The sequence below is a fragment of the Galeopterus variegatus genome, unplaced genomic scaffold (assembly GCF_000696425.1).
Source record: "Galeopterus variegatus unplaced genomic scaffold, G_variegatus-3.0.2 Scaffold1855, whole genome shotgun sequence".
NCBI lineage: Eukaryota > Metazoa > Chordata > Mammalia > Dermoptera > Cynocephalidae > Galeopterus > Galeopterus variegatus.
Window position 1 is genome coordinate 99,790 of NW_007727966.1, and position 27,132 is coordinate 126,921.

General features: G+C 51.8%; 1 protein-coding gene across 1 annotated transcript in view; it reads left to right on the top strand.

Moving 5' to 3' along the window:
• Nucleotides 1-27,132, top strand: part of CACNA1A (calcium channel, voltage-dependent, P/Q type, alpha 1A subunit) — a 125,554-nt gene that overhangs the window by 92,579 nt on the left and 5,843 nt on the right. Inside the window, exons 25-36 of the mRNA XM_008579320.1 lie at nucleotides 6-106; nucleotides 1,786-1,987; nucleotides 3,113-3,277; nucleotides 6,182-6,292; nucleotides 11,430-11,513; nucleotides 14,458-14,463; nucleotides 19,168-19,284; nucleotides 19,587-19,652; nucleotides 19,826-19,941; nucleotides 22,036-22,186; nucleotides 22,960-23,087; nucleotides 25,499-25,595. Coding sequence (XP_008577542.1) covers nucleotides 6-106; nucleotides 1,786-1,987; nucleotides 3,113-3,277; nucleotides 6,182-6,292; nucleotides 11,430-11,513; nucleotides 14,458-14,463; nucleotides 19,168-19,284; nucleotides 19,587-19,652; nucleotides 19,826-19,941; nucleotides 22,036-22,186; nucleotides 22,960-23,087; nucleotides 25,499-25,595 — 1,344 coding nt within the window. The remainder of the gene's footprint in view (nucleotides 1-5; nucleotides 107-1,785; nucleotides 1,988-3,112; nucleotides 3,278-6,181; nucleotides 6,293-11,429; nucleotides 11,514-14,457; nucleotides 14,464-19,167; nucleotides 19,285-19,586; nucleotides 19,653-19,825; nucleotides 19,942-22,035; nucleotides 22,187-22,959; nucleotides 23,088-25,498; nucleotides 25,596-27,132) is intronic.

Below are 27,132 nucleotides of genomic sequence, written 5' to 3' on the forward strand. Positions count from 1 at the left end.
TGAAGGCACGAGACCGAGAGTGGAAGAAATATGATTTCCATTACGACAACGTGCTCTGGGCCCTGCTGACCCTGTTCACCGTGTCCACGGGAGAAGGCTGGCCACAGTAAGTGACCTGGCCACAGAGCCCCACAGGAGGAAGTGAAGGCACGAGACCGAGAGTGGAAGAAATATGATTTCCATTACGACAACGTGCTCTGGGCTCTGCTGACCCTGTTCACCGTGTCCACGGGAGAAGGCTGGCCACAGTAAGTGACCTGGCCACAGAGCCCCACAGGAGGAGCTCAGAGGCCCCACAGAGGGGGACAACAAAGGGTCTGAGAGCCCAGTAATGAAAAGGGTCTTGGAGAGGAGGGGTTTGCTCCTGGCTTCCCAAGGCGGAGACCTTTTTTAGATGCACGAGGGGCTGACGCCAGAACAGCAGGCAGCCTCCATGTGTGGCTGGGCTCGTAGGGACAGAAATCCAGCTGTCACTGGGCTGCCTGAGCAAACAGGGCTACATTCTCCCAGAATGGACATCATTTCTAATTTGCAGAAGCAACGACCTCCTCTGCAGATGAACAACACAAATCTCCACGATGGGGGTGTCCATGTGGCATTTGGAAACTGACCTTTTGACCACAGGACTATTTTCTCCCAGTCAGGGCCAGGACTAGGGTGAGATGGGCGAGGCTGGATCATGCAAGTCTGGGGCTGGACCTGGTCTTGGTATTTTGTTCATCATGGACTTTTGGTATTACTTTCAACTTTTTAAAATTTTGCAATAACGGATTATTTTATTAGTATTTTATTGTTATCTTGGTTGCTGGGGTTTGGGGCACCCCCTTATTTGCACCGAAGGCAAATGTCCCACTCTTCTCACCCTAACCCAAGTCCTCCTCCCAGAGGTCTTGGAAATGCCAGGTTGGAAGCTCAGTAGATAAAGCCATGTGTCCTCAGCATCCTCACCTGCCTCCCTCTCTCAGCAAACAAACCAACCCAAGTGTGCCTCCCTACCCACCCACACACATCCAGAACTCACACCCATGGCCACAAGGCATCTTTGAGCAAATTTTTTAAAGACTCCCCTTCATCAACAGACATCACTTCTGTCTGTCAGAAAATTGTTGCAATATACTTCAGTGATTTTGTTCAAACAAGGCACTTGACGGCCACCTGCCAGAAACTGTCATCATAAATACACAAATCTATCACGTCTACCATATGAAAGCACAGCTTCAATGCGGAGCCCTTGAGCAGTGCATGACCTGTGCAACTGTGCAGAGCTGCTGTGCACATGCACAATCCCATATGCATCCCCATTACACCTGCTTGACACCCACCACCACCAGTGCTTAAATACACACATGCACACACCTGCCTCCATGACCTCCCACTCACTCCTGTCCATCACCACCCACCTGGCTTCAGACCTCAACTCAGCCATTTCTGAGTGGGTGATCTTAAGCAAGTCCCTTTCAATTGCTGGACCTCAGTTTCTTTGCGTGCAAAATGATGTCAGTAAAAACCTCCCTGAGAGGGTTGCTAAGAAAATAAGTGAAATGTTGAACATCATTTCTGGCTCATAGTGAACCCTCGATACGTGGCAGTAGAGGTAACTCACATTGCTGTCAATCTGTCAAAGAACAATGACTACTTTTATTTCTTTTCCATTTCTTCTTTTCCATTTCGCTCCATTCCTGTTCCCCTGCCCTACTTGTGCCCTCTCCTCACCCTCCTCACTACCTCTGGGCCCCCTCCCCTCTCCTTCTGCCCCTGCCTTCCTCCTCACCCCATTCCTCACAGGGTCCTCAAGCACTCAGTGGACGCCACCTTTGAGAACCAGGGCCCCAGCCCCGGGTACCGTATGGAGATGTCCATTTTCTACGTCGTCTACTTTGTGGTGTTCCCCTTCTTCTTTGTCAATATCTTTGTGGCCTTGATCATCATCACCTTCCAGGAGCAAGGAGACAAGATGATGGAGGAATACAGCCTGGAGAAGAATGAGGTGCCACTTCCCATTTGAAGCTGCCACTTAAAAACTGACACACACACACCAAGGAACCAGCTTCTGGGGTCATCTGGGGGAGGGAACAGATGTCCTCCAAGCAGAGTCAAGTCTGCAGAACATTCCTTTTTGGAGTTTCCAGAGGAAAATACATTGGACAGACAGCATTTGTATCAGTCAGTTCAGACTAGGTTATGCTGCAGTAACAAGCAACCCCAGCATCTCAGTGCCAGATAGCTAGAAAGGGACTTATTACTGGCTCACACCGCACATCCAAGTCAGTAGTGGCTATTCCCCATGTTATTTTTATTCTGGTTCCCAGGCTGGCAAAGCAACCTCCCTCCAAGATGCTACAGGTAATAAAAAAGAGAGTATAACAAACCATGGTCCAGCTCTTGAGGCTTGTGCCCAGAAGGGGCATGTCACTTCTGCTCACATTTCATTAGCTAAAGCAAGTCACACGTCTGTGTCTGATGTCAGAGGGGTGAGGAAGTATAATCTCCTCTAGGGAGAGATGGTGAATACTTATGAATAAAAATCCAGTCCACCAGAGAATACAAACATAGCCCTTTGCCCTCTGGTATTATCCAGGCTAGGTGAAGGATCTAGAATACAACCTTCCTCTGTGCTATTGACCCCTAAGATTTAGTGACCACTGTTCCCTCGCTCCCTCTTCCTCAAAAAGGAGAAGCAGGGCTTTCAGTAAGAAAGAATGGTTAGGCTTAAAAGTCAGACTTTGATTTAAATTCAGATGTGGCCCACGTGGCAGCTGTGCCACCTCAGGCAAGTGGCTTCACCTCTCTGAGCCTCTATTTTCCTCATCTGCAAAGTGGGGCTATTATAGTACCCACTTCCCATGTTTGCTAAGGGGATTCCATGAGGTAATGGAGGAAGTGTCAGTGCAGCTTTGGCAGATGGTAACTCCTTAAGTAGCCATAGCTGTTGGGAGAATAAAGCAATTCTGATAAGGAACTTATGGGGAGCCCAGGAATCCTGGCTGGAGCCAAGAGAGGCAGACCTGCAAGCAGATGCACCCAAAAGTCGTCAAGTTAGAAAGAAAGTACTCTGTGTCCAGCCACCTTTCTCTTGTCCATGCCCCTCATGACACTGTCCTCTCTCCCGCAGAGGGCCTGCATCGACTTCGCCATCAGTGCCAAGCCTCTGACCCGACACATGCCCCAGAACAAGCAGAGCTTCCAGTACCGCATGTGGCAGTTCGTGGTGTCTCCGCCTTTTGAGTACACCATCATGGCCATGATCGCCCTCAACACCATCGTGCTTATGATGAAGGTGAGCCCCCCACACCCACCTCCCATGCTACTTAACCCACACTTCATTCCTACCCCTCCACTAGCAAAATGGGACCACCTGCAGTTACCAAGACAGATCACATTCTGTGTCGCCTCTGAGCCTTTGCTTCTGCTGTTCCCTCTGCCTGCCACACTGTTCCCACCACTCTGCCTGGCCAGTTTCTTCTTCCCAGCTGCACCTGAAGAACCCCCCATCCAGGAAGCCTTCCCTGACCTCCCAAGACTGCACAAGGTGTCCACCTTTGCAAGCATCCCATCGTTTATCTCACATGCCATAATATCAGCATCAGGTTGCATGACAGTCTGCCCCAACAGCCCAGGAGCTCTGGGGAGCCAGACTAGTCCTGGTCACCCCTGAATTCCTGGGAGCAGAGGGAGCAAGAAGTCTTCAATAAATGTTTGATGAAGGAAATGAGGAAGGAGGGGCGGTAAGAACTCGAAGAGCCTCAAGGCCACCAAGCTGCTTCAAGGTGTAAAGTCAGAACCTTTCACCCTTTGGTTTAGAATCCACAGCCTAGATTCAAACCCACTTAACTCACTGTTTAACCTTGAGCAAGTAACCAGTGACATCTTGGGGCTTCAGTTTCCCTGTCAATGAATGGGAAAGATAATAATAGCACCTTCCTCCCTGGGGGCGGGGATGAGGATTGAATGAGAAAGTTTGTGCAAAGACCTAAGCACACTCCTCAGCACTTCAAAAACACTCAATAAATTTAACTGTTAATTCTTGAATGGTGAAAAAGTCATGCCAGTTTCCACCTGAAAACTCTTCTATTTCAGTAAGTTCTTTCATCTTTTCATTGATATATTTCTAACAGTTTCAAGCAAACAAAGATAGAAGGATAGCATAGCACAGGCTTCTCAGAGTCTAACATGCTCATGGATTATCAGGGGATCTTGTTAAAATGCACATTGTGATTCAGAACATCTGAATGGGCCCGGGATTTTGCATTTCTAACCTGCATCCAGGTGTCAATGCTGCTTCTGTGGATCCCTGGACCACACCCTGACTATCCAGGCTCTCATGAATATATTCTCCTATCACCCAGAGTTTCCTATTTGGAACATTTGTCTGTGTTTGCTTCATCTATTTTTTTCATTGAGGTGAAATTGACATAACATAAAATTAACCATTTAAAAGTGGCATTTACAGGCCGGCCCGGTGGCGCACTGGAGAGTGCGCTGCTTGGGAGCGTGGCGGCGCTCCCGCCGAGGGTTCGGATCCCATGTAGAGACCGGTCTGCTCACTGGCTGAGCGCGGTGCGGACGCAGCACCGAGGGTTGCGAGCCCGTTGCCGGTCCCCGGTACAGGCGCGACACCGAGGGTTGCGACCCCGTTACCGGTCAGTAAAAAAGACAAAAAGGAAAAAAAAAAGTGGCATTTAGTACATTCACCATGTTTTGTAACCACCTCTTCCATCTAGTTCCAAAACATTTCCATCTCCCCAAAAGGAAACCCTGACCCATTAAACAGTCACTCCCCATCTCCCCCTGCAACCCTTGGCAACCACCAATCTGCACTCTGCCTCTATGGATTTACCTAGTCTGGACATTTCATCTATTTTTTTAATTATTTTTTTATTTTTTAATTATTTATTTATTTTTGTAAAGATGACCGGTAAGGGGATCTCAACCCTTGACTTGGTGTTGTCAGCACCACGCTCAGCCAGTGAGCGAACCAGCCATAGCTATATGGGATCCGAACCCGTGGCCTTGGTGTTATCAGCACCACACTCTCCCGAGTGAGCCACGGACTGGCCCCTTCATCTATTTTTAAATTAGTTTAGATGGTAGATACCACAATATATTGCCCCTAAGTCCCTTAATATGCATTTCTAAAAAATAAGGACATTTTCCTACATATTCTTATGTGCGATCAAGCAAGATTCTTATGCTTAATTGGTAGTAATTCTTTAATACCCCTATTGAAATGTCCCCAGTTGCCCCCAAAATGTGTATTAAAGCTAGTCGGTCCTTGAGCCAAGATCTAAATGACCACACATGACCTTGGGTTTTTGACTTTTAAGTTATTAATTGGTAGTAATTCTTTAATACCCCTATTGAAATGTCCCCAGTTGCCCCCAAAATGTGTTTTAAAGCTAGTCGGTCCTTAAGCCAAGATCTAAATGACCACACATGACCTTGGGTTTTTGACTTTTAAGTTGCTGTCCTGCCTACACTTTTTCGTTTTTTCTCTATGCTATTGACTTTTTGGGAAAACCAGGTGAATTGAACACAAACTGTTGTACGTCTGGTGGTGTTGGTGTCCATCTTCGTGGGACACTTTTATTTCTTCCTCCAGCTGCCATATATCCTATAACCTGGTAATTAGGTCTAAAGATTGAATTTGATTCTGATTAAATTATTTGGGCAAGAATATTTCCTAAGGTGTCAGAATAGTGGTGACCTCTAGGGAGGGTTATCAACTGGGAAGGGACAGAAGGAAAGGGTGCTGGGAATGTTCTAACTCTTGATCTGAGGAATGATCTTATGGGATATATAGGCAAGAATTATGACTGCTGCACATCAACTTAAAAAAATCTGAAAAAATGAAAAACAGAAACAACTGCCCAGAGGACGCTTGGATACCCTCCTGCATCCCGTCGGGAACCGCATCTAGCCAGGCTGTCCCAGGATCTGGGATGCTAAGACCAGACTCAAGAAAGGAGTTTTTATTTTGAGTGTGAAAAGATGAGCCCAGCCCCATGAAGATCTGGGCATTCCTGAGCTGTTCCTCTCACAAACAAAATTGCTCAGCCCTTGCCTGTGGCCCCAAGTCACAAAGTGTCCGAGTCCTGTCCCAGGAAAGACAGCCACAAAGCTGCCTCCCCGGTCCCCACCTCTACGCTCTGACCCCCACTGCCCTTTCTCCCTCCTCCTCTAGTTCTATGGGGCATCGGTTGCTTATGAAAATGCTCTGAGGGTGTTTAACATCGTCTTCACCTCCCTCTTTTCTCTGGAATGTGTGCTGAAAGTCATGGCTTTTGGGATTCTGGTAAGTACAGCCTTGGGGCTGCAGCTGGGGGCTGGGAGGGGGGCTCAGAGGAGTGCTGGGTGCAGGGTGACGGTCTCCCAACACGGCCCCAAGACCCCCGACTCCAATGGTGGCTTAAACATCCTGCTGATGGCCACAGACCCTACGTAGGCATTCTTATGCTTGCCCTGTGATACCCGAGAGACCCAACACTTGAGTGTTACTATATGCCAGGCATGTATTATTTAATTATTCCTTAAAATGATTTGATGGGTGGAGTAATTATCACCTGTTTTAGAGATAAGGAAACTGAGATCAGAGAGGCTCTCCAGTGCTCAAACTGTTTTAACTACAGTCCACAGTAAGAAATACATTTTTACAATGGAGCCCAAACTGCAGATACACACGCAGATGACCAAAGTGAAATTTTCAAGAACTCTGAAGTCGTGTACTCTATTTGATTCCATTTACTTTTTTTTTTGGTGGCTGACTGGTATGGGGATCCAAACCCTGGACCTTGTGTTATCAGCACCGCACTCTAACCAACATTTCCTTTTCTTTTAAATGCAGTTCATGATCCACTAACTCGATTTTATCTCCCACTAATGCAAGTAGTCAATCTAAGGCCCTTTGATCCCAAGGAAATCTGTGGATTGGGGGAAGGGGGATGCAGGGTTGGAATTAGATGTGAAAAAATTACATCTTTATTTTTTCACCAGCCACTAACTAAACTTTAGCATTTTCTCCCATCTTGAAAGCAGACAACAATCTCCTGCAGTATTATCAATACGACCTATTTCGCAGATTAAAAATCAGATATTTTCATACTGCATTAAAGGGGTTGCAGTTATCTCAGAATTTTTTTCCTTTTGTATACTTTATTTTTTTATTGACACATAATAATCATACATATTATTATGGATACAATGTGATGTCTTAATATATGCAATTGGCAGAATTTCCAAAATTCTCTCTTCTTGCTAATTTGAAATATACAATATATTATTGATAACCATGGTCACCTCACTGTGTATTGGAACACAGGAGCTAATTCCTCCTATATACCTGTAACTTCGTACCCATTAACCAACCTCTCGCCATCCCCCCTACCCCGATACCTCAAAATTTAGTTTGCATTTATCATTGCTTCAAAATGCTGATGGTTTTTAAGCCTATGCCTAGAATCTGTTGTTTAGTATGTTAATGAAGAAGTACATTAATTATTAGGTCACCATTTAAAAAAATATTTTGATACCTATTTTAACATAACAGGTCTCCTTGCAATCCTGCCTATTTTATTTTATTCATCTAAAAGTTTTACTCCAAAAAGGTCTTCCCAGAGGGCCAATGGGGGTCACAGCACCAAAAAAAAAAAAAAAAATGGGCGAAGGCCTGAGCTAACGGGTTGTGACTTGGAGCGACTGCATTTAGTGACTTCTTGAAGGCCCCAGTAAGTGAACCAAGACATCTGCTCTGTTGACTGCCCTCTTGGACCATCTCTCTGAACAGAATGACCTACAGCATGTGGTCTCAGCCAGAGTCTCAGGGCCTGGGTTCTCCTCTTGGCTTACTGAAGTATTTAAGGGTGTCAGCTTTAGAGAGACCTAGATTCAAATGCTGCCTATTGTATACAGACTTTGTCACCTCCATTCTAAGAAGGGCCCATCCTCCGCCTGTCCCTTGTAAGCACCCAACACAATAATGTGTGTCTAGAGAGCTGAGCACAAAGCCTGGCATGGAGTGAGTGCTCAGTAAATGCTAGGAAGGTGTGTTAGTCTGTTTTCTGTTGCTTACAACAGAATACCTGAGACTGGGTAATTTATAAAGACAAGAAATTTATTTTTATGGTTCTGGAGGCTGGGAAGTCCAAGGTCAAGGGGCATATCTGGTGAGCACCTTCTTCCTCATGGGGATTCTCTGCAGAGTCCTGAGGTGGCACAGGGCATCACATGGCAAGAGGACTGAGTGTGTTAACATGCTTTCTTCTTATAAAGCCACCAGTCTACTCCCATGATAACCCATTAGTCCATTCCATGGATAGATTAACCCATTCATGAGAGCACAGTGCTCATGATCCAATCACCTCTTAAAGGCCCCACCTTTCAAATACCATAGTGGGATTTCCCACTTTCTTAATATTGTTACAATGCGCGTTAAGTGTCATCATGAGCTTTGGAGTGGACAAACACTCAAACCATAGCAGAAGGGTTACGATGTAAAAGTCATCAACCTACCTTTCTCCTCCAGAGCCACTGCTTTGCTTTGAAGATGACACTACCCATCAGAACCACACTTGGGGAGATTTCATAACACTGGACATTGCCCAGACCTGCCCGCAGAAATACTGATTCACTTGGTTAGGTGGGGGACCCCAAATCTGAGTCTCCTCAGGGGACTCTAAAGTCCAGCCAGGGCTGTCAGGCACTGTGATGAGCACCAGCCAGTTAAAAGAGGCATCCTGCAGTCAGGGCAAGAGCAACAACTCAGTGTTCCGGTCCTGGGGATGCCGACTATGGGCTGTGTGACCCAGGACGTGTCACAGAACATGGACTGAGAAGAACTCAGGCTTTGGTGCACCCATACCATGGTGCAAATCCTACCTTGGCCCCTTTCTAGCTGTGTGGCCTCAAGAGAGTAACTTGGCCTTTTTGTTCCTGTTTCCATATCTACCTCCCAGGGCTTTGCAGTTATTTTGTTCCAAGTGATTCTTCCATCAGGGCTTGTGTCTCTGTCTCCCTCACCCCTGCCAATCCTGCAGGGGCCTGCACTGAGCCTCATTTTTCAGTTTTAAATGAAGCCCCAAGTTCCCCAGGTGACATTATTTTGTTCCAAGTGATTCTTCCATCAGGGCTTGTGTCTCTGTCTCCCTCACCCCTGCCAGTCCTGCAGGGGCCTGCACTGAGCCTCATTTTTCAGTTTTAAATGAAGCCCCAAGTTCCCCAGGTGACATTCAGGTGACAGAGCGGAACCCTCCAGCCTGGAGATCTGAGGTCTACAGCCAAACTCCTAGAAGATTGTCTTCATTTGGGCCCCCCAGGAGCAGAACCTGAGACAGGATTGAGTGCGAGGAATTTATCTGGGAGGAAGGATGGTAGGGGAGAGAGAAAGTGAGGCAGGACAGGAAGGAAACCAGGAAAGAGTGTTATGAAGCCGGTTCCTGCCGTGGGCTCATTCCTGCTGGGAACCTCCAGGGGGCAGCAGAGAGCACACACCACAGAGTCATCCCACCCCAGTGGGAGGGAGCCGGGGTATTGACCCTCCAGTGCCCATCCGTCATAGTCAAAGGCTGTCCCAGGGGAGCTGTTAATTCCCTGACAAATGTGCACCCAGAGAGAGCCCCCAGGGAAAGTCACAAAGGTGTGCAATTGAAATATGAAAGGATATGGGCAGGGCCCGAGCAGCATCTGCTGAAATACCAGCAGTGCTAATGTAACCTGAGTTCCTTTTAAGCAATTGTAACAATATCCATCTGTTGAGCACATACTATGTACCCCATACTGAGTGACTCACACTATCTGATTGCTTTTATACCCCTGCCTTCCAGAGAAGGGCCCTGAGGCCCAGGCACTCCAACTCCAAGGGATATAACTTGTATGTGCTGAAAGAATTTGACCCTGGGAAGCACGACTTCAAAATCTGGGTCCTTCTCTGTAAGGCATCAGGGCTACCTTAGGGTTAGATGCTCAGGGGAAGAGCTGACCACTGAGAATGGGGCCCAAGCCCTGACCTGGCCTGTATTTTCATGAGGGTAGTGGGAAGACCCTTGTTTGGCGTGAATCCCACTGAGCCCTGAAGGGCAGCCTCTTAGGTCCAGGCAGGGGTGCCGCTTGATGTGAGCTCTGACATTGGAGCAGATCCCCTCCCCCCACAAAGTGCCAAGCATTTCTCGATTGCACTGCTGGATTGAGGAGGTCAAAGGCAGCAGGGGACCTCAGGGGACTTGGGCTGTGGCTGTTTACCAAACAGCGTGGAGTATTTCAGTATTTTAACAATGATGCGGTTGTATCTGTGCATCCCTATTGAGCAAGCAACCAGCCCAGGGATGTACCAGTCAGGCTAGATCAAGTTAAGCTGCAGTAATGAACAACCCCCACATATCAGTGGCTTAAATCAACAAAAGTTGTTGGGTATTGAGCAAGCAACCAGCCCAGGGATGTACCAGTCAGGCTAGATCAAGTTAAGCTGCAGTAACGAACAACCCCCACATATCAGTGGCTTAAATCAACAAAAGTTGTTGGGTTTTTTAACACTCTGCAGGAGGCTGTTTGCCTCATAGTTACTCAGGGATGCAAGTTCACGGAGTAGCTGCCATCCTGAATGTTGCTGGTTACCAGGCCCGGGGTTAATAGAGTCCTGGAGAGTCCCACACTGGCTAGGAAGTGACTCATAATGTGTGTGCTCACAGCACATCAGCCAAACCTAGACACGCAGGTGCCAGGAAGTGCAGTTTGGTGTGTGTCTTGAAGGCCTTGAGGGTCCTGCTCTGGTGCTCATTTTGCACGCCTGTCACTGTCCTTCTCCAGATGAGAAAATGGAGACACAGAGAGGTTAAGTTACTTGCCCACAGCCACACAGCTCTGGTAGCAGAGCTGGGATTTGAACCCAGAGTCTGCTGTTTCAGCAAGTGTGCTATAAAAACAGTGAGGTCCTGAACACAAACTCTGGCCTCACCCAGGCCTGGGTTCAAATCATGATGACATCTCTGTGCTCCTGGCCTCAGGCAGGTGAGTGAGTTCACTCTCTGAGACTCAGTCCCCTCATGGAAAAATCCTTTCCTCGGGAATCTTTGTGAGGATCCCAATGATGTCCTTTATAAAGCACCTGGGGTCTTGGGGTGGGGGGATTCAGAAATGTTGGAGACAGTTCACAGCCCCGAAGAGCAGCCCCCTCCCCAGTAGAGCTGAAGCAGGTCTGGAAACCCCCTCTGGGACCAGGCAAGTCATGGGAAGGCCGTGGGGGGCGGTCCCAGAGAGGAGAACTTAGAACAGATGATGTTAAGTAGCCTGTACTGCAGCATTTTGCTGTTCGAATGACCGCAACTGTCCTGGGTCCTTGGGCTGATTGGCAGCCATGTCCCTACCATGCCCCTCGGCTGGCCTTGGGGGGCAGGGCACAGAGCTCTCTGTTGGCATCTCTGTCTTGTGGGTCCCCATTCTAGAATTATTTCCGCGATGCCTGGAACATCTTCGACTTTGTGACTGTTCTGGGCAGCATCACCGACATCCTTGTGACAGAGTTTGGGGTAAGTCTCCCGCTGGCTTCTCTCTGGGCGAGTCCGGGCTGGGCTGGGAGTAGGGGGTTGGCCAGGAGCAGCAGGGCCCAACAGCCCAGGCCAGCTCGGCCACCACTTGGTCATGACCAAAGAGGGAGAACCGGGGCCCCTGGGGACAAGGGCAGCCCCTCAGGAGGGCAACCTGGGGAGATGGGTGTTCCCAAAGCCTGTTTGGGGGCCAGGGCTGCAGGCAGGCTTCCCTGCATCTTGGCTGTCAACTTAGGAATAAATAATGCAGATGAGTGTATTGAGAGAATTGGGACACTAAAGGCTCCCAAAGCTGAGCCTGCCCCCAAACATCACTGTGTTGGGGACCCAGAGAGAAGCAGTCTCAGGCCAAGTCTGCTTGAACTAACCCTCTTCTGGCTCATGGGCGGGAGAGAGCCATGGTCCTCCGGCCAAAAGTGGGGGAAATGCCGTTCCCAGGGTCTTAAGAGGGTCCCCAGGACATCCACCCTCCTCTAGCCCAGGCCTGGGAGATCTCCACCTTGGGTGTCTCTAGAACTCTCTGTGATGACCCCACAGGCCACATCATCCTTCCCCCTTTTCTGGAAGACTCAGGGCCCCAGAGTTCCTATCCCAGACTCTTTCTTTGGCCATCTGCCAGTGAGCCAGGGCTTGGGGGGGGCCCAGGAGATTGGTGGGAGGGTAGGAGATCCTTGCAGGGAGAGCTAAAGGGCAAAGTATATCAAAGCCAAGGGGTCAGGGGTGGCATCAGTGGCATACTTGTGACAATAAGCATAATAATAGCAGACAAGGAGAATGCACCGCTGCATGCCGGGCACTGTGCCAAGCATTTTACGTGGATTAGCTCATGGTGCAGGTCTCAGTCTCAGCATGTAGGGAATTTCCTCATAGGGTTCAATTGAAGGGATCTGAATGCAGAGGCGACTCTCAGCGGGGAGGGGAAGGGGACCCACAAAGATGGCAGGGCACCCCGGGACCAGCCACCATGGGGAGCTGTTACCTGCCCAGGTGCTGAACAGGGGAGGAAACCTAAGCAAGAGTCAGGGAGGGGCCACCTGGTGGGAGGGACAGAGACAAGGGCCAAAGCAGGCAGAGAGCAGGGTGGGGGCAGGGAGAAATATTCCAACCTTTCTCTCGTCCTGTCCTCCATCTCCTGCTAGCACCTCCCATTGGCCAAGGGAGCTAAATGTAATGCTCAGAGCCAGAAGAAGATGGAGAATAGATCTGGGCAGAGTGAGGCCTGAGGAAGAGGGTGTTGCCCCATATCACAGATGAGAAAACTGATGCTCTATGCTCAAGGAGGTGAGGGACCCACCCAAAGTCATGCAGTCAGGCCTGGGTGACTCCTGAGAGCACACTGGCAGCGGCTGGAGTGTCCCACTCTGATTCTTCCAGCAGAGAGGGATCAATTTGCCAACTCTTCCATCCCAGAAGGCTGGCGGAGCTGGGGAACCATAGAGAAGACAGGGCCATTCTGCAGTGTGTCCCCAGTGCCCCCACCCAAGTGGCATCCTGGCCACTCACTTTTTTGCCTTCAGCTCCAGTGAGCCAGAAATTCCTGCTTCTCCTCACCCCACCCCTGAAACTATCCTCTAGAGTAGTCACGCCCTTCTGGGGGCTGTCCCCACTGGGGTGCCCCCACCTGGTTATCTTCCCTGGCAGAAGGTCCAAGCCTGACCCTTATCTTCTGACCTGAGTTTCTAGAGAGACCTAGAGCTCCAGCCGGCATTCAAAATGTCTTGCCATGCAGCTGAGCACAAGACAGCCTTGAACCAACATTCCTTTGGGTCAAGGGATTGGGAGAGGTGACCCAGCCTCTCTAACAGGGCAGGTGGAGAAACCTGGTTGACACCTCCAATTGCCAGGAAGAGATCCGTAGAGCTAGACGCCAACAGCCTCCTCTCCTGGCTGGCAGGACAGGAGAGGGCAGAAGAATGGGGCATGGGGGCCAATTCAATTCAGGGACATCAGGACTATTCCAGTAGCCAAACAACTCTCCTTACCAGCTATTTGATTTTGGACAACTTGGGTTATGTCTTCTAATATATAGTGGCGATAACCAACTCATTGGATCCTTGCAGGACTCACGTGCATGCATGCTTTCAGCAGGCATACATTGAACGCCTACTGTAAGCCAGGTATAGTTATAGGTGCTGGAGACAGAGTAGGGGACAAAACAAACAGACAAGAATGCTGAATGCCTGCCTGCATCTAGAGCTGACCTTTAGGCAGGGAGATGGCAACTTTTCACAAATAAGAGCCATCCACGTGAAGTGCTTGGCGCAGAACCTGCCAAAAATCGAGTTCACAAATGGCGTTGATTATTATTGCTATTGCTGTTATTACCATGAATGTACCTGAGTGTGCAGTTTGTTAGCCAGCCCTGAATTATAATCATTTTAAGGAAAAGACAGTGGGTGGGTTTGGCCCCCCTGGGACGATTAATGCCCCTCTCTGCCTCCCAGGTAAGCCCGCTAGGTCTGAGGCCAGAGCTCAGCCAAGCTGAGGCAGAAGGAACCAGACCCTCGGGAGGGCAGGTCCCCAGGGCTTGGGAGGCCGCGGGTGTGTGGGCCTCATCTGCCGCCCCCAAGTGGCCAGGGTGACGTGGGTTTGGCCTGTGTGCAATGGATAATGACTGTGTTTCTTGTCTTGTCTCTTTTCATGCCTGCTCTTTAAACTGTATATTGGCACAACGCCGTCTGAAAAACTCATCCAATCAAAATGCACTATGAAATCCATTCGCTCATCCATGGCGTGGTCTGTGTGTCCATACACCAATGACTTCTCTCCCAACCCGCCACCACCACCACCCCCACTCCCCGCCCGGGAACCGAAACCCATTGGTTTTTTTGGCACTGGTTACAAATCAACCTAAAAAACGCTGAACACGCCTCCCCAACTGCCCCCGCCCGCCCGCCCCCCCTCCATCTTCAACATCTGCATCTAGAATCCGGTTGGTCTTACTTCTTTCTGAAGTCTAAATGCCTTACATTAACTGTGAACGCAGCTTCTCGCGCAGGCATTGCATGTCACACCCTGGCTTTCCAACTGGGAATGCCTGCCGCACTCCCCGCTGCACCCTTCCGTCTGTCTGCCTCCCCCACCCCCAGCCCCTCTCCCTCCCCGTTCCTGCAGACTATCAGGTTCTGAAGTGGGGCTTTCTGGTTGGATGGTTTGCATCTCTTGCAGAGAAAGAGACGGGTTTTCCCTGTGCAGGATGAGTAGGCTGGCTGTGCCTCCCACCCCATCCCTCACACACATCCCTTATACTTGGAGCCACTGGTGGCACACACCCCACCCCCTCCCAGCCACCTCTCACCACTCCTGTCCCCTGTACAGCTCCGTGGAGCCCCGCCCCAGGAAAGCTCTCTCCTGCTGTCCCGTGAGCTCTTTAGGCCTGGCCAGCAGAGACTTAACTCTCCAAGTCTGATGGAGGAGGCCTGGAGGCCGGGAGACATGCGAGCAGACTCCCAGGCAGGGGAGCTCAGAACGGCCAGACTCTGGTGGTTTTCAGAGGGGGCCAGCTGGGCTGAGGCTCTCTCCTGGGCCCTGAACTGCACATGCACGTGTGCCACGCACATGGCCAGTGCATACATGGTCACTGCACACACAACCAGTGCACACACAGACATTGCACCCACACATAAACAGCACACATGTGGTCAGTAGATGCACACGTGGTTACTGCATGCATGGTTACTGCATGCACACATAGCACACACACACACAGTCACTACACACACGGTCACTGCACTCAGTTACTGCACACATGGTACAAACACACGGTCACTGCACACACAGTTACTGCACACACACATGGTAACTATCCAGTCACTGCACACGCAATCACTGAACATGCAGGCTCTGAGCACACGGTAATGGCACACAATCATGACCATTCCTCTTTCTTGCTCATTCTCTATTATTCTGTCTCTCTCTCACATGCACGGGTAGCATGCATGCACACACATGCACACTGTTCTGCTCCTCTCTTACACCCATCCATCCCACACGTCACACCCCTACCCCAGCAAAAACTGCACACATCTCTCTCCCTCCCCCATTTCTCAGCTCCTTGCACCCCTCACTCTGTTAAATCCCACCTGCCCCTGCTCCTCCCCTGCCTGCCGATGAGCCCTTTTGAAAGCCTCCCAAGGCATCTTTGCACTGGGATCCCTCCCCTGGAATACACATGCAGTCACTCACCAAACACTTAACAAGCCCCTACTTGGTGCCACCAATGCAGTGGTGGGTAGAAGCAGCCACCACCGCTGCCCACCCCTCACCTACAGTCAGGTGGGTGAGGTAGGCATTGCTCATTAATCTGTCAACTCCACTTGGAATTGCAACTACACTGTGAGCTCAAGGATGAGCAGCATTAAGAAGGCAAAGAGGGGAGAAAAGGGCATTCCGGGCCAGGATAGCATCTGCAAAGGCCCTGTGGCAGGACAAAGCATGCAGGGATCAGGATCTGCAAGTGAGGGGGTGTGGCTGGAGCAAAGAGAGCAGAGGAAAGCTGACCCACAGACAGTTGAAGGCAGAAGGGGACAGGGTTGGGGGGCGGGGGGCTTTATTGTGGAATTTGGACTTCATCCTAAGCTCCAGGAGAGGCCTGGGAGGATTTGAAGCAGGGAAGGTGTGATTGGAAGTGTAATCAGACAAGACCACTGGAGCTGCAGAGCAGCGAGCAGCTTGGCAGGAGGCTGGGCTGGAGGTGGGCACCAGGAATCCCAGTGAGAAGGAGCAGTAGGAGAGACTGGCCACCTCAGCAGGGGCCTCTGCAGGAGCTGGGGATGGATCCGGTCTGGCTTAAACCAGGAGGATGGAGGCTAGGGAGCACCAGGAGAGGGCCACGATGTGGGGAAGAGAACAAGTGTGGGCGTATAACCTGGATGAAGTCAGGTAGGAAGGTGGTGATGGGGTCTGGAGCTTGGAGGAGGTGAGGTCTGGGCTGGAGGTGGGGTCTGCAAGTGACAGGATTTCTCTGAACCCTTGGGTAAGCAGTTCCCATGTCTTCTGAGTGCTCATGGGACATCCGCTCCTGGGCACAGTGCTGGAAGAGAGAGGACAACAAGGGCTTGCCCAGCCCCACCACGCTCTAGCCAGGAAGTGCAGGGCAAGGTTTAAGGAGAGGAAACTGCTCCTCCCAGGCTGTGAATCCAAAGCTAGGAAGAAGGAACTCGTTGGAAGCTCTGTGGGCACTCGAAGGACATGGTGCAGACCCTGGAAGAGATGAGGGGCTTGGCTGAGGGCAGACTAGTACCTTTGCCCCACCTCCCAGACCTCTCCCTTGTGTGTCTCCTTCCCCCCCTCAGCTCCAAGAAGGGCAGCATGTTCTCCGCATGTGTCTCCCTGCCAGATCCCTGCACGCTTCTCCTGCATGGTGGCCAGCTCCCCTGCTCTGCCCTGAGCCCCCCACAAGGCTGCTTCCAGGGCCCGCCTGCCTTTGCATGCCTGGCCAAGTCCCCATGTTATGATCCACCCCATGGAAGGGATGGCTTGGAATCTGGGGATGGATGGGAGGGGGCTGGGGACATCTGGGCCATCAGCCCCATCCTCAGGTGGAGCTGGGTGGCCAGGTAGGGCTGAAAGTCAGGTCAGTAGGACATGGAGGGTCACTTTCTTAGCCAAACAACGTTTAGGGGCTTGTTCGAGGTGCTTGGGCATTTTTACAGCATTTGGGCCCAATGTGGTCAGAATAGGATCCCCCAACCCCCTTTGCCATCCTAGAGGCCTAAGGGCCACTGATGTGTCCCAGAGAGCATTCTAGACATTGCCAGCAAACCCAGAGGCCTCTTGCCAGCCTCAGAAATTTAACTCCAGCCCCTGACTCTCAGCTCCAAGGCTGAAGCTAGTGCACCAAGTAGGATGTGCATATAAGTCACTGCCTAAACTGGGACATTTTTGAGACTGGTAGGGATTTCATGATTGTCGAGGTCATCCTGTGCCATTTGGGGGTGAGGGATAGGCCAAGTTAAATCTTGCCATGTGGCCTGTAACTAGGGCTCCTACAAATCCCATAGAGCAGAACCCAGTTATGGCTCCTCTTGTCAGGAGACCCTCACTCCTCCTGTCTACAACCTGCTGGGTCCTGGCCAGCGAGGAAGGGTTTCCAAGTCTGCCTGAGGCAGGGGTTTCCATGTCTGCTTGAGGCAGGGGTCTCAAACTCAAATGCCTCTGGGGGCCAAACAGACACCAATAAAACAAGAAAGCAGGTGCCATTTCTAGAGCATGGGGGCCTTGAAAAACTGAAGGGCATGTGTCCTGCTTCCAGAGGGCAGCCACAACAGGCCCACAGGTCCCAGAAAGCCAGAAGGGTGGGAGAAATCTCCTAATTTTTAAACAATGGCAACTATTTTTAATTAAAACCAAAAGCAAGAAAACACACACACATACACACACACACACAGCTCAGGCCTAACAAAATAGCTTCATCAGCCAAATTTGGTCCATTTCTGACTTCTAGCCTCCCACCCCTCACCAGTGTCCCTTGAAGCCCTAGGACAGTCACGTAACACCAGCAGGCTGTGCCCACCATCTCAGCTGGCCTCCTTCCCCAACCCTAACTCTCTGGACCCTGGGGTTCTTCTAGCTTGGATGGGAGGAGGTAGACAGGGGGTTTTTGAGCAGAGGCAGGGGCCACCCAGGGAGGTCCTGGGGGCAGGGACAGCCTCAGCTCCCTGCCCCCAGCACCAACCCCTTGGTGGGCCCGGCCTGATTCTGAGCTCACCCACCCACGGGAGCTGAGTACTTCCTGCTTCCTGCAGGCCTGGTCCTGTGCTACTCCACCCAGCCCCAGAAGCTGAGAAGCCATCCCTGAGAGGGGGGAAAAGGGCCCCAAATGCATCTTCTCCGACTCAGCGGGCAGCGAGGACTCACCCTGCAGCCGAACAGCCCCAGCTCCCTCCCGTCCTCCCCATTCCCGCTCGCCAAGGGGGTAAGAAAAGATGCTCTTCCGCTTCTCCCGATTGAGCCGCTGCTCCTCTTGGCCGTGGGGTGAGGTCAGGGCGGGCAGGAACGGGTGGGCAGCTCGGCAGGGCAGGGCAGGGCAGGGTGCCCGGTGAGTCCCGTGACAGATGCATTTCTGGCCCGGAGCATAACATGCCCTTGGAACCCGCACATGTCCACCAGGCCTGAGCGTGCTGGCGACCCCCATCCCCACCCCACCCTGGTGTTTGTGCATCGTACACATGTGATGGATTCCGCAACTTGACTCGCTTGTGTCCTATTGTCTCAGTGCATTTGGTTGTTGGGAGAAACAAAAACCATCTCGATTTTTTTCCTGATTGGATGATTCGGATATATTTTCTTTTCCTTGTTCTTTTGTTATTTCTTCCCCATCCCCAGCACCTTTCTCCTCCTTCCTTTTTCTTTCCTTTTCCCCATTGCGGGTGGGGCTGGCAGGGAGGGCTTATGCTTTTTGAGTTGATGCCTCTTACTCCCTCCAACCCTCTCTCTCCCTGACTTTGTTCCTTTTTCTAGTTTTTTTCCTCTGCACCATTGCATTAATAGTGCTTTCTCTCCTCTCCCTCCTTATTTGGGGTCTGGCTTGCTTTTTTCCTGTTGGTTGGCTTCATGTAAGGGCCTCTGTGAGTGGTGACAGCTCTGAGCCCCTCGGGGTGGGTGGATGGTCACCCCTCTTCCTCCATCTCCCCAGAACAACTTCATCAACCTGAGCTTTCTCCGCCTTTTCCGAGCTGCACGGCTCATCAAACTCCTCCGTCAGGGTTACACCATCCGCATTCTTCTCTGGACCTTCGTGCAGTCCTTCAAGGTAAGCCCAAGCCCCTGCCCCTGCTGCTGGCCCAGGGCTAAGAAGACGAACAGACCCCTGTGCTCTGGCTGAATGTACAAATCAGGCTGGAAGTGCCTCTACAGTGCAGCCTTGCTGAGAATCTGTTACATGCACGTCTTTTGTCTAACTTCCTGCTCCTGGTGTGTCTAAGGGGAACCCCACTGATGCCTTGCACTATGACCTCATCCCAGAGCCCCTAAAGATGCCCATCAGCCCTGGCAGGACTCTGGCACAGCATGTGGCCACCCAGGTCCCGTTTTCATTGCCTTCCTTCCCACCAGGCCTTGCCATATGTCTGTCTGCTGATTGCCATGCTTTTCTTCATCTACGCCATCATCGGGATGCAGGTGAGTGCCGGCACTCCTAAGGTACCCAGAGCCTCCCAAAGAGAGTGGCCACCCTTAGGCAGGCACGGGTCTGGGGAGCCCCATTCAGAGAGGCAGCCAAGGAGGCTGAGCTGGGTTTCCCTGGTACCACCCTGGGCATGGCCATCCCTGGTCATCACCCCCCAATCTTCCAGGTGTTTGGCAACATCGGCATCGACGTGGAGGATGAAGACAGTGATGAAGATGAGTTTCAAATCACTGAGCACAATAACTTCCGGACCTTCTTCCAAGCCCTCATGCTGCTCTTCCGGTGAGAGGGGGGCGTGCCCTCACCCTCTCTTCCAGTTGGGGGGGGTGCCTTTATCCTTCTTTTCCAGGGAGGGCATTTCCTCATCCTCCTGTTCTGGTGGGGGGCGTTTCCTCATCCTCCCTTCCAGTGGGGAGCACTACCTTTTTCTTTCTCCTCCATTTGGGGACGTGCCTTTATTCTCTTCCGGTTGGGGGCATGCCTTTATTCTCTTCCAGTTGGGGGCGTGCCTTTATCCTTCTCTTCCGGGAAGGTTTGGGATGGGCTGTGGGGCTCAGGGATCTCCTCAGGGGGGCATCTGAAGGCCCTGGGACACAAGCATGAGAGGCATTTTCCAGGCATTATCTTGTTGAATCTTCCTGACCACCTTGGGAGGTGGGGATTCTTGGCAACCCCATCTGACGGATGGGGAAACTGAGGCTTATAGACTCTGAGGCTTGATTCCTTGGTTCATAATCCTGGCTGCACATTAGAATTCCTTCGTTTTGGGCCGGCCCGGTGGCACACTGCTACAGTGCACCGCTTGGGAGCGCGGCAGCACTCCTGCTGAGGGTTCGGATCCTACATACAGACCGGTTCCCGCTCACTGGCTGAGCGAGGTGCAGGCGCAACACCGAGGGTTGCAATCCCGTTGCCGGTCCTGGTCCGGTATGGGTGCGACACTGAGGGTTGCGATCCGTTGCCGGACACGAAAAAGGACAAAAAGGAAAAAAAAAAAAGAATTCCTTCGTTTGTTCAGCGGAGGCTTACCGAGCACCTACTGTGTGCCAGGCACTGTATAGAAACTGAGATAGAGCAGGAACATTTTCTTCCCTTTGGAAGCTTATATTCCCATGTGGGAGGCAGACAACCAGTAAGCAAGTTATACAGAATGCTAACAGAGGATAAAATTCAAGATTAAGAGGGAATGGAGCTGGCCAGTTAGCGCTCACTTGGTTAGAGCGCGGTGTTATAGCACCAAGGTCAAGGGTTCGTATCCCCTTACAGGCCAGATGTAAAAAATATATATATATGAGGAAATGGGGCACAAAAGGTCATATACAGTATGATGCCACTTATATGAGATACCTAGAGTGGACATGTCCATAGAGACAGAAAGTGGAATAGAAGTTTCCGGAGGCTGGGGCAGAGGGAATGGGAAGTTTGTGTTTCATGGATACAAAGTTTCTGTTTGGAATAATGAAAAAGTTCTGGAGGTAGGCTGGCCCGGTGGTGCACTGCTACAGTGCGCCGCTTGGGAGCGCGGCGGCGCTCCCGCCGAGGGTTCAGATCCCACATACAGACCGGCCGCTCACTGGCTGAGTGAGGTGCGGGCGCGACGCCGAGGGTTGCGATCCCGTTGCCGGTCCCAGTCCGGTACGGGCGCAACACTGAGGGTTGCGATCCGTTGCCGGTCATGAAAAAAGACAAAAAAAAGGAAAAAAAAAAAAAAGTTCTGGAGGTAGATAGTGGTGATAGTTGCACAACAACGTAAATGTACTTAATGCCACTGAATTGTACACTTCAAAATGGTTAAAATGGTAATCTTTATGTTATGTCTGTTATGTCACAATACATTTGTTTTAATCTGCCAAAAAAGAAGGAAAGTGGAGAGCCGATAGGTCACGCCTCTCTGGGCGAGAAATAGGTAAGAGAGAGAATCGTGTGGATAGCTGGGGAAGGGCAGTCCAGGCAGAGGGTACAGCCAGTGCAAAGGTCCTGAGGCAGGGGCACGGTGGCACGTTGGAGCCCAGCATGCCTGGAGCAGAGTAATCCAGGGAGGAAGTAGTAAGAGATGATAGTGACCTGGAGGGAAGGCGCTTTTGAAACACACAGATGTCTGCAGGCCCCACCCCAGACCAGTTGAATCCAAGTCTGTGTAGGGGGCATTGGCGTCAGCATTTGTTAAAAGCTTCCACGAGCTTTAATGCACAGCCAAGGATGAGAATTCTCCTCTCTGAGATCCCAGCAAAAGGAGGTGGTCTACGTAGGACTTGAACACATGCCTGTCCAGCCTGAGCCCAGGTGCTTAACCTGTGTGCCCTACCTGCGTGGGAGGTGCTGGCATCCAGTCAGGGCTGGGTGCCCAGGCCTCTGATGCCTCCTCCCTGTCCTCAGGAGCGCCACTGGGGAAGCCTGGCACAACATCATGCTTTCCTGCCTCAGTGGGAAGCCATGTGATAAGAACTCTGGCATCCTGACTCCCGAGTGTGGCAATGAGTTTGCTTATTTTTACTTCGTGTCCTTTATCTTCCTCTGCTCCTTTCTGGTGAGTCTGTAGATGTGGATGGAGGTGGGGGGTCCCTAGACCTGGCTCCCTCTGAAGGGAGTAGGTGTCTCTCGAATGTGGCTGTGCCGAAGACTTGCTCCCTCCGAGGCTTCTCTGAGCCAGCCTGGGATTAAGTGAACCAGTTTCTCAGCCTCAGCGCCACTGACATTTGGGCTGGCTGGTCCTCTGTGGTGGAGAAGCGCTGTATGCTGTAGAGTGTTCAGCAGCGTCCCTGGCCTCTATCCACTACATGTTAGAGCACAAACCTCCCATTTCTCCAGTTGTGACCATCAAAAATGTCTCAGGGACATTGACAAATGTCCCCTGGGGAAAGTCAGACTCTGCCCCAGTTGAGGCCCAATGAAATATCTCCCTTTGGCCTTATTGGGGACAAGTGTGGGAGGATTTGGAGTCATGGTGGTCCCCTTGGTGTTGGTCCCCTTTTCACAGAACCTTCCCTCCCTCTCTCTTGGACTCTGTCTCTCCGTCACTCTCGCTCTTTGTCTCTTTGTGTTTCTCTCTGTTTCCATCTGTCTCTGTCTCTCCCCCCGCCCATCTTCACTCAATCTTGCTCTCGCTCGGGCTCCTTGTGTGAACATGTGTCTCCCTTCTGTCCCTGGTCCCATCTCTTTTTCTTTCCGTTTCTCTCCTTTTCCCCATTTTGTCTCCCTCCTTCTCATCCTCTGAGCCTCTGTGTCCGTGTGTATGGGGGTGTCTCCCTCTCTCTCTCTCGATCCCCCCCAACTCCCTCTTGGCCCCCGGGGTCCCCACAGATGCTGAACCTTTTTGTCGCCGTCATCATGGACAACTTCGAGTACCTCACCCGAGATTCCTCCATCCTGGGCCCCCACCACCTTGATGAGTACGTGCGTGTCTGGGCCGAGTATGACCCTGCAGCTTGGTAAGGACTCGCCGCAAATCCTTCAGCCTCGACACCTGCCTGTCCACGTAGCTGGGACACAGCCTAGGTCAGGCCCAACCCCAGGACGTTGAGTCCCTGGGGTTCCTAGCAGGGATCTTATAGGGCTTGTTCCAGAGGAAAGAGATGAAAGTCATCACCCTCGCCCAGGTTGAAGACGTGGGGTACCACCCCTGCTTTAGGCCCAGGCATTCTGGGAAATGAGGAAAGAGTCAACTGTGAGGAATTCTCTGGGGCCCTCTCCTGCTGTGCGTCTCTCCTGCCTCTCACTGTGAGGCCTCCAGATGGTGAGGACAAGTTAGCCAGGCCCCAGCAGCCTCTCAGCCTCAGTTCTCCTGGGAGTGTGGGGAAAGGGTCTGGCCTACCCTTGACAGACAGGATTGGCTACAATATCAGAGTGGCAGAACCCAGCTCCTGCTGGGACCCCCAAACCTAAGAGCAGGTGGTCACACAGGCCCACGGGAGACACAGAGCCTCAGGGGCCCTTATCAAGGGCGTGAGCTCTCCCATCTCTGTGGACACCAGAGCGCCCCCTCCTGGCTGACGGGCAATGATTTCAGAAGGTGGACCCCACACGGTGCATGTATGTTGAGTGCCCACTCAGCACCAAGCCCTTGCAGGACACTCAGAACACCATCCAGATGCCCAGAGCCCACCAACCACTAACCCTAGATTCTAGCTCAGGCTGGGCTTGGGATCTGAAGGAGCATTACTGGGGGCCCCCAGCAGTGTTCCTCTGGCCTCAGCACTGGAGGGGAGGCCTCACAAGGAAGGCGGGGAGGGGTTGATCTGTGTCATTCCAGAAGCCCCAGACAAATCCTCCTGAGACCAAGAGGTTGGGGTGAGCTGCGGGTCTGGGGCTTGGCTTTTGGCTGGTTCCTAACTCTTCCTCTTTTGATTTTAGGTCACAGCAGTTGGGTGCTGTCCCCTTGTCCTGTATTCCACGAGCCCCTCAGGGTACCCTTGTAGATGGTGGAGGGGGCAGTTGCAGAGAGAGCTTTGGAGTGGTGTCCCCCAGTCCAGAACTCCCAGCACACCCCAACAAAAACCCTCTGCCCCTGAGGTCTGCAAGTGTCTGGGAATGTATGGGGGACCCTCTCTCATCCCAAGTCTCCCTAACTCCTTCGAGCCAGGGGGGCTGCAGCCCCTGGCATCCTGACCTCGCTGTGTGCTTGCAGAGCCAGTGTGAACACAGCTTAACCCCTGCCTTCACTAACCCCCTTTCTTCTCCTTTCAGCGGTCGGATTCATTATAAGGATATGTACAGTTTATTGCGAGTAATATCTCCCCCTCTCGGCTTAGGCAAGAAATGTCCTCATAGGGTTGCTTGCAAGGTTTGATTTCCACTAAAACCTGCTAGCATCCATGGAATGAGTGTGGCTTGGGGTTCTTCAATATATATATTTCATATATATATATATATATATATATCTCTAAAAAACAGAGCCATCTCTCTCTCTTGCATTAAACTAGAAAACTCTTAGCCACCAGAATGCAGTCATGTAGACTTGATGAAGCATGGAACATACTTCGTTCCCTTCAGCCATCTCTGCTTGCTGTGAGCTGAAGCCGCCCATCCCGGGGTCTCAACGGCACCCCAAATCAGACACATCCCCGGGGGGGATCGTAACTTTCCCCCCCCCCCACCACCATCACCTCCACTCTCTCCCCCTCCACTCCTCGTCTCCCGAAGCCCCCTGCTCTCCTCCCCACCCCCTGCCCTGGCCCCTCCTCCCCACCTAAGCCCCCTCAGAGACCAGCCTCAGCCAAACTGGAGAACTTGACCCCCCTTTTAAAATGACCATGAGGTCAAGGTTTCAGATCCAGCTGCCAAAAAAAAAAAATGACCACAAACAAAAGCATCAAGTTCCAGGTCCTCCAAAGCTAGAATCCCCCTTCCCGGGCCAGCCCGTGGCTCACTCGGGAGAGTGCGGTGCTGATAACACCAAGGCCACGGGTTCGGATCCCACATAGGGATGGCCGGTTTGCTCACTGGGAGAGCGTGGTGCTGACAACACCAAGTCAAGGGTTAAGATCCCCTTACCGGTCATCTTTAAAAAAAAAAAAAATTAAAAAAAAAGAATCCCCCTTCCCTCCGCGTCCCAGCAGACCCATAGCTCAGAGTCCAAATTGAATCTGACTTTCTCTTTTCTCTCTCTCTCTCCCTGCTCGTGAGCAGTGAAATCATCTATTTTTTTAATTACCTTTTCTTCCATTTTTCCCCTCCTCTTTTGCATTTCTTTGAAGTATCTATTTTATCGTTCTCTGCACCCCTCTCTCTATTTTTTCGGCTCATGTGGTCCCCCCTTCTTCTGTTTCTTCCCACTCCCCACCCACTTCCTTCGAATCTTGTTCCCACTCCCGTTTTTGTGTTTATTTTTCGACGCTGCCAGGGGCCGCATGCCTTACCCGGACATGTATCAGATGCTGAGACACATGTCTCCGCCCCTGGGTCTGGGGAAGAAGTGTCCGGCCAGAGTGGCTTACCAGGTAGTCTACCCTTGCCGACCACCGACGTCCAGGCACTGGGATTTTTCGGTGCTCACCACAAACACCCAGCCGAGTCTCTTTTTCCAGCGTTCCTCTTCCTCTTTTTTTCTTTTTCTTTTTTCTTTTCTCCTTGAGTAAACTGATCATGACCATCCCTTGACTCTAAGCAGCACACCGTGTCCATCCTTTCTGATGAGTGTCTTCGTGTTTTGAGACTCCATTATGGCCAACACGCCGGGGGGAGGGGGAGGGGCGCGCCCAGGACCCTTTGCACCTGGTCCCCCAGGAACCAAATTGGACACAAACACATTTGGGGGAGTCAAAACCGTGTCTCCCTTCTGCCCACCCAGAGTGGCCCCCACGCCAGGCAGAGGGGCTTGGGCCCTGAGACAAGACAAGCCCCTGGCCCCATCTTTTGTACCTTGAGCCCTCGGGTCCTGGTCCCCACACACACACCTGAAGCTGATCTCTGACCTAGGGCCTTGGGGTATCTGAGACCTCCCCAGGAACACCCAGAGCCTCTCCTCCCCACCCTCCCCTCCCCTGGAGTTGCTTCCTCAGTCCCTGTCCCTATCTCCCCAAGACACCCCAACATGCCTCTCCATTATTCCAGAGCGGGCAGGCGGGCCGCAGCTGGACCCCTGGACGGTGGCACACTGATGCAGGCCATGCACGCTGCCTTGGCGGGGCCTGGGGCGGGCAGGCACCATGGCCGACCTTGGGGAGGTGCATGCTGGCTGAGGGAGCAGGGGCCCTGCCGCCAGGCGGATGGGCCAGGCCACCCCTCTAGACCCCTGTCCCGGAATCTCCCTTGGTGCCCAGGGACAGATGCTCTGTTCCCTCAACTCATCCATGAGAAGTTCAGGGACAACTTTTAAAGATTCCCCTCTCCTCCCCCCCCAAAAAAAATTACCCCATAATCTCCTTTTCCCACCCTCCTTGGTCTTCCCGGTGTCCCCTTCTGTCGATGCTATTTCTGCCCGCCTCGTGTAGCCACCTCCCACAACCTCGCCGCTGCCTCCCGTCCCCGTGCACCTAGTCTGCCTCCCTCACCTCCTCCTCAGTCAAGGCCGGGATGAGGCCGCCCTGCCAGCATCTCAAAAAGCCTCTCCCCGCACCTGTCCCTCCTTTCTTAAGTTTTCCTCTTGTTCCGTCTCTCGGTCTCTGCTTGGCAGAGTGTGTGTGTCTGTGCACGTGCACAAGGAAGGGAGGGAGAGCCCTTCCCCTCCTGGTGTCTGTGCAGGGCCACCATAGGCCCCTAAAGCACTTTTGTGCAAATTTGAAAAAGGCACCTTTTCCACAGAACACTTTGTTAGAAAATTATTGTGATCTGCTGATATGGTGAGAACAAGATACTTCTTTGTTATCAGCAGGAAAGCTGTCATATTAAATATGCAAATCCATGATTTCTAAGACAGGAGCCCTTTGTGCAGTGCACGACCTGCACAGCTGTGCACAGCGGCCCAGTCTGTGTGTGTTTCTCTCTCTCCGCTGCCTCCCTCCCCACCCTGTCCCAACCTCCTCCTCGTGTCCTACT